Raw genomic sequence first — 11,120 nt, 5'->3', positions numbered from 1 at the left:
TAAGGACAAATATAGCATTAATTGCTCTGAATAGCCTCCTCTTCAAAGCCATTATCGCCAAAATCAATTAACTCCTTTAAAACAGAGCAGACTAAACATTTACAAGAAAAGGACTGAGAGGGCAGGAGTGCAATAATAATTAAAGAATAAAGTTTTGAAGCATTATTTTTAGGAACTGGATCCCCACATAGATGAGGTTAGAGCTGAGTAGTATGGGCTGTATCAGGAATCCAGTATTGTGGAGATATGCAAGATTAGATTAGACTGTTATGGAAACCTTTCATGTTCATGTTTGTTTTACTCATTATTAGTCACTACACTCTGAAAAGTTGCAGTTGTCCGAAAAAGTACTTGTTGGTGCAATGACTAACTTAATCAGTCAAAAATGACTTGTTTATTATTCCCTGCCCTCTATTTTAAAAAGCTATCCAGCAATAAGAGTTTTATGCAGTTTGAAGCATTTTTTAGTAAAAACACATTACATTTGAAACTAAACTTTGGATGGATGCATGAACAGGAAAGGTTTGGAGGGATATGGGCCAGGAGCAGGCAGATGGGACTTGTTTAGTTTGGGATTATGTTCGACATGGACTGGTTGGACAAAAGAGGAGAAAGTGAGGACTGCAGATGCTGGAGTACCAGAGTTGAAAAATGTGGTGCTGGAAAAACACAGCAGGCCAGGCAGCATCTGAGGAGCAGGAGAATCAACTCTGGTTGGACTAAAGAGTCTGTTTCTGTGCTGTATGACTCTAAAATGAATTTACGTTATGAATCACGTACTGGACACACACATTGGAAAAATGCAATTAGCACAAATTCAAGTGTAACGTACGGTGAATTCTAAGAATTACACATTCTACACACCACCTGACTCATTCTGTGGCATCCCACATTGATAACAGAATGGGACCATTCCTTCTTCTCTGATTAACAGCTTATCCTGTCCAAACCTTCTTTATAAGACAACTGGCCCTATTCCAGTTAATGGTCTGGTAAATCTTCTCTGACCTATTTCCAGCACATATGCATCCTTATAAAAGCAAATTACTGTGGATGCTGGAATCTGAAACCAAAAGAGAAAATGCTGGAAAATCTCAGTAAGTCTGGCAGCATCTGTAAGGAGAGAAAAGAGCTGACGTTTTGAATCTAACTGACCCTTTGTCAAAGACTCGAAACGTCAACTCTTTTCTCTCCTTACAGATGCTGCCAGCCTTGCTGAGATTTTCCAGCATTTTCTCTTTTGGTCACATTTACATCCTTCTCTAAATAAAGTGACCAGCATTGTACACTGTAGGTTCATGATGAAGTGTGCGTTTAGGAGTGGACATGTCTCAGAAATGGTACTTGGTGCATGAATAAGAAGAGTAACTTGTATTTATAACAAGGATGTTAAATGTAACAAATCTTCCTCAGGCAATTCACATGACTATTATCAAAATTCATTTGACACTAAAACATTTAGGAGATAAGGATGGGAAAAGGTAGGAAACTGGAATTGAGGATTGCCAGATCAGATATGATCTAATTGAATGGCTAATTCAGACTCAATGGGCTGAATGGCTTACTTCTGTTTCAATGTCTTAAGGTCTTACCATGAGTAAAAGCTTAGTCAAACAATTAAGTTTTAAGGAAAACATTAAAAAAATGACATAAATCACAGGGAGGTGCCAAGGGAGGGAGTTTCAAAGCTTGAGAAAGGCATGGCTGAAGGTACAACTGCTCATGGTGGAGTGACTAAATTCAGGACACAAAAAAGTCCAGAATTAGAGGAGCACTGATATATCAAGAGTTGTGGGGCTGGAGTAACTTACAGAGATAGTGATGGGTAAAGCTATGGAGGGAGTTGAAAACAAGAATGAGAATCTTAAAACCAAGACATTGATGGACCAGGATCCAAACCCATCAGTGGGAACAATGATGATGGGTGAACAGAACTTTGAGCAGGTTAGGAAGTGGGGAGCAGAATACTGTCCCTCCCACCATATTGGAACACTGCACAAAGATGCAGCCATATTCAAAGAACATATATCTGGCCCAAGTTATACAGACAGACATATGGGGTAAAGGTTCAGGAGCTTGCTTGAAAAGTTGTGCACATTTGCGTGCCCGAGATTGCTTTAATTTGTACAATATTTAGGCAAGGACAGTATCAGTATGGAAATAGCAGCATGAACTTAACAACAAAAGAGATTTAAAGCAACACTACAGTTAAACAGTTAAATAAAAAAAGAAGCATACATTACACTTTCACATTGACAGCCAAAATCAACCGTTTCAGATGGACAAATTCCAACCTGCTGAGGATATTTAATAGGCAAAACCAGCTGGTAGCAAATAAGCCCATATTCCTATCAAAACTATCTTTTGTTTTCAGAGAAAGTATCTATTTTATTAGAAAGTTCAATTATGAGATGAAGAGCACAGAATATTGCTAAGATTAAATACTTCATTTTCATTTGGAGTCTTTGTCTAGATACCCTGCCACACCAATAACACCGCTTTAGTGTGAAATTCATCACCTGTGACTAACTTGGGATTCCTTTCATTCTTCATTTAAAAATTACTTGAAAGTATTGATCTGGAGAATACTTGGATCATGCAATTTGTGGCCAAGTTGTACTTAAAGCGGAAGTCACAAATTGAGGATCTCTATTTAACTTATCTAAAATTTTGTGTTTTTGGAACAGTTATTTATAATATATAGGTTTATAAAATACATACACAGAAGCTGTGAAAGTTCCCTATTATATACACTGCATTCCACTCTTACTGTGATCTATTGTTATTAAATTGGAGTTATGAATGAAGAAAGACAACATTGACATAAGTTACGAAGATTAAGACAATGCTAAGTATTAGGTTTTAGACATTACACAATCTGGCACACATCCACAGACTATGCTTTTCAAACCCTGTCCCATAATGCCCTCTGACAAGTTTCAATTTCCAATAGTGTTCAGTGGCCAACAAAATCTAGAGTTTTACCATCAAGAATGCAACATTATTCCCAATGAACCTCTTGATAAAATTCATGATACAAAGACACAGTTCATTGTTGAGTCCCATGTTTTTGAAATTTGAGTCTGGTTAGGACATGCTCAGCTCAGCAAAACACTGTGACCTCAGGTGAGGTTCAGGTTGTGCCACTTGATAACAACTTTCTCTGGATTTGCACTTGTGTCCTGCCACTGTTCCAAAGCCTCCCCCGTGCTGTCCCATCCAATCACCACCTGAAAGTAAAAAATATCTGGGTCAGTGTCAGATATGAATAACTTACCATTAAAACCCCATCACTTTTCCTCCGAAAACCGACAGGATAGTGAAGATCTTCTGAAGTGTAATTGCTGATGCAAAGCAGGAAATGAGGCAGTCAATTTTATGCACTGCAAGCTCCCAAACACATCACTGTCATAACGAGCAGGTAGTCTGCCTTAGTGTTACTATGAGGGAGGACGTCTTCAAATGAGGCCATCTGGGTAGAGCTCAAATAAATAAAAAGGGCTGATTACCTTGATGGGATTATACTACAGGCTTCTTAATAGTCAGAGGGAGATAGCGGAGCAGATATATAGGCAAATCAAAGAAGGATGTGAGAGAAACAGGAGAAAATAAAATGAGTTGAATCTTGAACATTTGGCCCATTTGAAAAACTTATTTTTTTTGTAAAATATAACAATGTGGCTGGGAAAATGCAGCTGATAAATGCAGGTTTCAGTGCTATGTGAAAAGAAAATAACTTCATCCACTTGACAAGCTTCATTCCATTAGATTCAGTCTAGCACTGTCCTAGTAGGCCTTTCTATGCATTGGTAGAAAACGCTGCCCTGGCTGCACTCTAAAAATTCCACCTCATTTAATTCCTTCGCACTAAGGTGTTCCCAGTTAATGTTAGCAAAGTTGACGTCCCCCACAACTACTGCCCTGTTTCTCTCACACCTTTCTGTGACTTGGCTACATATCAGCTGTTCCATCTCCCTCTGACTGTTGAGAGGTCTGTAGTACAATCTCAGCAAGGTAATTGTCCCTTATTTTTATTTCTGAGCTCTATCCAGGTGGCCTCATTTGAAAACCCTTCTAGAACGCTGTCACTTATAATAACGCTAAAACAGATTGTCTGCTCGTTATGACATTAATGTGTTTGGGAGCTTCTCTGCACAAAATTGATTGCGTCGTTACACCCATCATCATGAAGTGCAATGAGAGGCTCGTGATGAGGCGTACTGTTCCTCTCACTGGATACCTAGCAGTTCACATAATGACCCAACCACTCAACAGATTATGCCATTTCCACCACCCTCCATCTGGCTCTCACCCTCCTGGAGAAGAAGGACACCTATGTCAGATGACTATTCATAAACTTCAGTTCTGCATTTAACAATATCATTTCTCAGCATCTATTGGAAAGCTGAGTCTGCTGGGCCTAAATACCTCCCTTTGTAACTAGAACATGGACTTCCTGACTGGGAGACCTCAGTCAGTCCGGATTAGAAACAGCACCTCCAACACCATCAGACAGAGCATGGGGGTCCCCCAGGACTGTGTGCTCAGTCCACTGCTGTTCACCCTGCTGACACATGACTGTGCATTGATGCACAGATAGAATCACATCATCAAATTTGCTGATGATACTGTAGTGGGTCTTATCAGCACGAATGATGAGTTTGCATACAGAGACGAGGTGAAGTGGCTAATGGACTGGTGCAGAGCCAACAACCTGTCTCTGAACATGGACAAGATGAAAGAGATGGTTGTTGACTTTGGGAAGGCATGCAACAACCACTCTCCACTAGACATCAATGGGTCCCCCATGGTGATCGTGAAGAGCATCGAATTTCTTGCTGTACACCTGGCAGAGAATCTCACCTGGGCACCCAACACCAGCTCCATAGCCAAGAAAGTCCAGCAGTGCCTCTACTTTCTGCACTGGCTGAGGAAAGTCCACCACCTGTCCCTACCATATTCTACAGAGGGTTCATTGAGAGTGTCCTGAACTACTACATCACTGCCTGGTTCGGGAACTGCACTGTCTCAGATTACAAGACCCTACAACGGATAGTGAGGACAGGTGAGAAGATCATCGGGGTTTCTCTCCCCTCCATTACAGACATTTACAACACACGCTGCATCTGAAAGGCTAACAGCATTGTGGAAGACCTCACACACCCCTCACTCAAACTCTTTTCCCTCCTGTCATCTAGCAGAAGATATTGGAGCAACTGGTCTCTGACAGCCAGACTGTGCATTGGTTTCTTCCCCCAAGCCATCAGGCTCCTTAACACAGTATGAATTGAACTCTTTCCCATCTGAAATTTTTTGCACGATCACGAATGGCTGCTAGAAAAATGTCTATTATTTATCATTATTCTATTACATTACTTTTCATTTCTTATGCACTTGATGCCATGTATGATCATGTAGTTAGTGCTGTCCATGTAGCACCCTCGGTCCTGGTGGAATGCCGTCTCATTTTGACTGTATCGGTTGTATATGGCAGAAATGACAAATGAAAAGCTAGTTTCTCTCAGTCTCTCTCTCTTTCTCTCTAATGCATTGATAGTTGCAGAAATAAGAATTATAAAACAGGGCAATGTCCTCTCTAGGAGATCTGGGACCTGAGGAAGCATCTATAATTAAATCATTTAAAAGGCATCTGGGTGGGTAGACGAATAGAAAGGGTGTTAGACAGATATGCTGGCAAATGGGACTAGGTCAGGTTGGGATGTCTGGTCAGCGTGGACAAGTTGAACTGAAGGGTCTGTTTCCATGCTGTATGTCTCTAACTATGCATTTCCTTTACCACCATAAATAATCCCTGCTGAACACTGCAGCATCAGAAGCAGGAAGTTAGAATATTTAATTTAGTGTGTTTGTATCTAATCATGTGCTACAGAACACAAAACAAGAGGAATTTTAACAAATGTGTTTACACTAATAAAAGTAACACAAGACAAAAGAAAACAAAGCATATTAAATTACATTTCAAATTTTTCTGTTAAAATCAATAGTTAAAAACAACAGTTAAAATCAGCTGTAATCTGATTCCACACATGCAAAACTTAATTATTTTTGGTGTCAGAAATTTACTGCCCTAAAAGCACAGACTTTATATCATTCTGCATATCTAAGTGTTGAGTGTGACTGTGTGTGTATCAGACAGAAAATACGGTGTTTAATTCATTCATTTGAGTTGTATAGATTGGAAGCCTGATAGCCTCACTTTACTGTTTTCTAATCTGGGTTCTTTTGTTGTTCATATGAGCTAAGGCAAGACTTTAAACTACGTTTATTAACATAGCACATGATGGCAAGGCTACTACCCTTATCTGTATAGGATTCTATCTCTTTGCAGAACATTAACACATGACTATTTAGGTCACAGTAGCATCACTGATGACCTCTTAGGCTTACCTACAAATTCCTTAAACCTGTCTCTACAGCTTGGTTGGAATTTCTACAACAAAATTCTTCCCATCTTCTGCTGACACAGTTGCTGTGAAACATTTCTGTACATCTTTTGGATATCCAATTGTTGTCAACAGCCAGAGCAGGTTGTAATCCAACACTTTTCTTGAGCAGTTTGGGTGGGGGAGTTCAAAACTAGGGCGCATATTTTTAAGCTGAGAGAAGAAAGATTTAAAAAGGACACAAGGGAAAATTTTTGTTTTTACACAGAGTGGTTAGTGTGTGGAGAAACTGGTGGCGGATACAGGTACAGTTACAATGTTTAAAAGATATTTGGATAAGTTCATGAATAGGAATGGTTTATAGGGATATGAGCCAAGAGCAGACTAGTTTAGTCATGAGAACATGGCAGGCATGGATTGGCTGGTTCGAAGGGTCTGTTTCCGTGCTGCATGACTTTGAATCTGTATACAGTATACAGTAGATGACACACCCTTATTGCTAATTAGCCAGTTCATGGATAATCACTGCCACGTGTTTATTCCCCACAAGCATCAGGGTGTGAATCTCGTTTATCCACAGCACCAAAGTCCCCAACTCGAACATAACTCTGATATGATCTCTCCAAACCCGGAGCATGCACAGAGAAGTTGATGCAATTTTGAGAGTTTTAAGTGCATGCACTTTCAGGCTGAAAGCTTATTTCTGTAATAACCTGCAGAGTGTTGGCCTACAAAGACAACCAAGTGGAAAATGAGCTTTGGAAACTGCAGGCAAAATGGATTAAACTAAGTGAAAACGATATGGCTGACATTTGCCACCTTCCACTGAGTCAAGATTTTATCTGCGGGACAGTAATGGATAATGCATTGTAGTAATTGCCACCTACTTAAGTGAAGCTGTAATGAATGCTCCCTTTGTTGTTCAATCAATAACTGGGGAGAAACTTCTAAAAGATGCTGTGTTTCAAACATGACTGCAAGAGAGCTTAAAATGACATTAATCTTGGGTTGTACAATGGAAAGTAATCATTTAAGACTCTTGTTGAATTGAATGGATTCCAGTGAGACGGTGTGATTTAAAAATAGTGGGTCCCCCAACCTACAAAATATGTTTCCACACCCTTAATATTCTTCAGCTGAAGCTATAAAGAAAGATTTCAGTCAGCTGCCACCAGGCAAAGGGCAGAAACCCTAAATTAAAAGAGTTCCTTTTGTGTCACATATCTATTGAGGGACTGGTCTGTTTACGTACACCGGATAGGTTAAAATAAGGGTGAGGTTCAGTGTGATACAAACGCAGCAAAAGCCTAACCCTGCAGAAGAAAAATTGATGACGTTAGTGAGGAATCAATTTGCCTGCCCTCTTTAAAAATAGACAATTATTAAAATATTTTCTTCTGGAGATAATTACTGGACAGAGTCTGGATTTGCTTCATGTGTTGACACTGATAGAGAATTGTTGAGACAATGTAAGCAGTGAGTTTTTCAGTGATTAAACCAGCTAGCGCTGCATGACAGATTGAATTTATGGGGACCTGCCTGTCAATGTAAACTTCAGGACAGGCGTGTCTGCCATTAACTTTGTCAGGTGACAGCTGATTAATTATGGCAGCGGCATCTCATTGTTCTCTAGAAGGAAGTCCACCTTGTGGATCTGCCAGCCAATCAGAGGCCAGCCACTCTGTACCATACCGGGATCAATGGCCACTGCTCACATAGCAGGAGGCCTAGGAGTGCGAGGGGAGGGGGACCATGGATGCTCCCAAATGCACCGAACTCTGGGATCTCACTGCAACAACATTGACAGGCCCTGGCAAGGAGGGTAGCAGGTTCAGGTACGACAGGGCAGAGTGGGAGCGCGAATGGGAAGAGGTGTTGTTGTTCTTGTTGTTGGTGGGGGAAGGGAAAGCCCAGAGAGAATGTACAACTTTCCAATAACATCACCCTCTCACTAAATAAAAACCAAAAGAACTACAGATGCTGTAGATAAGAAACCAAAACAGAAATTGCTGGAAAAGCTCAGCAGGTCTGGCAGCATCTGTGGAGAGAAGTGAGAGTTAACCTTTGGGATCAAAAGACTCATCCTTAGAACGGTAGCTGGGAAAATGTCAGTTTATATGCAAAAGATAGGGTGGGGGGAGATATTAATGAGTAAACGATAGGTGGGGATAGAGCCCAGAGAAAGAGAAGAAGACCAGATCTAACAATTTAAATTCTAAATTGGAGGAAGGCTAATTTTGATGGTATTAGGCTTCCAAAAGCTGACTGGACGCAGATGCTCACAAGTAAAGGGATGGCTGGAAAATGGGAAGCCTTTAGAAATGAGAGAATGGGAGTCCAGAGACAGTATATTCCTGTTAGGATGAAAGGAAAGGCTGGTAGGTATAGGGACTGCTGGATGTCTAAAAAAATTAAGGGTTTAGTTCAGAAAAAGCAGGAAGCATATGTCAGGTATAGACAGGATAGGTCGAGTGAATTCCTAGAAGACTATAAAGGCAGTAGGAGTTACTGCAGAGGGAAATCAGGTGGGCAAAAAGTGGACATGAGTTACCTTTGGCAAATAGAGTTAAGGAGAATCCAAAGGAATTTTACAAATAAATTAAGGACAAAAAGGACAAAAACTAGGGAGCGAATAGGGCCCCTCAAAGATCAACAAGGCAGCTCATATGTGGAGCCGCAGGAGATGGGGAAGATATTAAACGAGTATTTTGCATCAATGTTTACTGTGGAAAATGACATAGAAGATATAGAATGAGAGGAAAAAGATTGTGACATCTTGAAAAATGTTCATATTAAAGAGGAGGAAGTGCTGGAGTCTTGAAACACAAAGGTGGATAAATTTCCAGGACCTGATCAGGTGTACCCTCGAACTCTGTGGGAAGCTAGGGAAGTGATTGCTGGGCTCCTTGCTGAGATATTTGTATCATCGATAGTCACAGGTGAGGTGCCAGAAGAATGGAGGTCGGCTAACATGGTACCATTATTTAAGAAAGATAGTAAGGACAAGCTAGGGAATGGCAGACCGATGAGCCTGACGTCAGAATGGGCAAGTTGTTGGAGTGAATCCGGAGGGACAGGATTTACACATACTTGGAAAGTCAAGGATTGGTCATGGATAGTTAACATGGCTTTGTGCATGGGAAATCATGTCTGACAAACTTGATTGAGTTTTTTGAAAAAGTAACAAAGGGGATTGAAGAGGGCAGAGTGGTGGACATGATCTATATGGACTTCAGTAAGGCATTCAACAAGGTTCCCCATGGGAAACTCGTTAGCAAGATTAGATCAAATGAAAACTAGCCATTTGGATACAGAACTGGCTTGAAGGTAGAAGACAGAGGGTGGTGGTAGAGAGTTGTTTTTCAGACTGGAGGCCTGTGACCAGTGAAGTGCCACAAGGATCAGTGCTGGGTCCACTGCTTTTTGTCACTTATATAAATGATTTGGATACAAACATAAGATGTATAGTTAGTAAGTTTGCAGATGACACCAAAATTGGAGGTGCAGTGAAGAGCGAAGAAGGTTACCTCAGATTACAACGGGATCTTGATCAGATGGGCCAGTGTGCTGAGGAGTAGCAGATGGAGTTTAATTTAGAGAAGTGTGAGGTGCTGCATTTTGGGAAAGCAAATCTTAGCAGGACTTATAAACGTAATGGTAAGGTCCTAGGGAGTGTACCTGAACAAAGAGACCTTGGGAGTGTAGGTTCATAGCTCCTTGAAAGTAGAGTCACAGGTAGATAGGGTAGTGAAGAAAGCGTTTGGTATGCTTTCCTTTATGGGTCAGAGTATTGAGTACAGGAGTTGGGAGGTCATCTTGTGGCTGGACAAGACATTGGTTAGGCCATTTTTGGAATATTGTGTGCAATTCTGGTCTCCTTCCTATCGGAAGGATGACGTGCAACTTGAAAGGGTTCAGAAAAGAGTTACAAAGATGTTGCCAGGGTTGGAGGACTTGAGCTATAGGAAGAGGCTGAATAGGCTGGGGCTGTTTTCCCTGGAGCATCGGAGGCTAAGGGGTGACCTTAAAGAGGTTTATAAAACCATGAGGATCATGGATAGGATAAATAGACAAAGTCTTTTCCCTGGGGTGGGGGAGTAGGAACTAGAGGACATAGGTTTAGGGTGAGAGGGGAAAAATATAAAAGGGATCTAAGGGGCAACATTTTCACACAGAGGGTAGTGCGTGTATGGACTGAGCTGCCAGAGGAAGTGGTGGAGGCTGGTACAATTGCAATATTTAAAAAACATATGGATGTGTATATGAATAGGAAGGGTTTCGAGGGATATGGGCCAAGCACTGGCAAATGGGACTAGATTAGGTTGGGATATCTGGTCCTGGATTAGTGGTGCTGGAAGAGCACAGCAGTTCAGGCAGCATCCAAAGAGCAGTGAAATCGACGTTTCGGGCAAAAGCCCTTCATCAGGAATATCTGGTCAGCATGGATGGGTGGGACAAAAGGATCTGTTTCCGTGCTGTACATCTCTATGACCCTGTGACTCAAACAGTTGGACAGACAAAGGAGTTGAATAATGATCTAGCTAGGAGAGTGAGTAGCTATTAATGGCAACTGTTAGTGACTCACAATGGGTTATGTGTAATAGCAGAGTATGTAATAACAAGGCCTGGTATGTAGGGGTTAGGGTAAGGACATGAGAGAGCTCAAGCCCAAAGATTGTTGAACTCGAGATTAAGTCAGAAGGCTGCAGGGTCCCT

General features: G+C 41.1%; 1 protein-coding gene across 1 annotated transcript in view; it reads right to left on the bottom strand.

Annotated features, from left to right (window-relative positions):
* Positions 1 to 1,205: 1,205 nt before the first annotated feature.
* LOC132817987 (tandem C2 domains nuclear protein) overlaps positions 1,206 to 11,120 on the bottom strand; it is a 70,129-nt gene continuing 60,214 nt past the window's right edge. The window contains exon 14 of the mRNA XM_060828563.1: positions 1,206 to 3,230. Within this exon, the coding sequence (XP_060684546.1) occupies positions 3,123 to 3,230 (108 nt within the window). The 3' untranslated portion in view covers positions 1,206 to 3,122. The remainder of the gene's footprint in view (positions 3,231 to 11,120) is intronic.

Source organism: Hemiscyllium ocellatum, chromosome 8 (assembly GCF_020745735.1).
Source record: "Hemiscyllium ocellatum isolate sHemOce1 chromosome 8, sHemOce1.pat.X.cur, whole genome shotgun sequence".
NCBI lineage: Eukaryota > Metazoa > Chordata > Chondrichthyes > Orectolobiformes > Hemiscylliidae > Hemiscyllium > Hemiscyllium ocellatum.
This window is presented reverse-complemented; position numbering and strand designations above follow the sequence as displayed.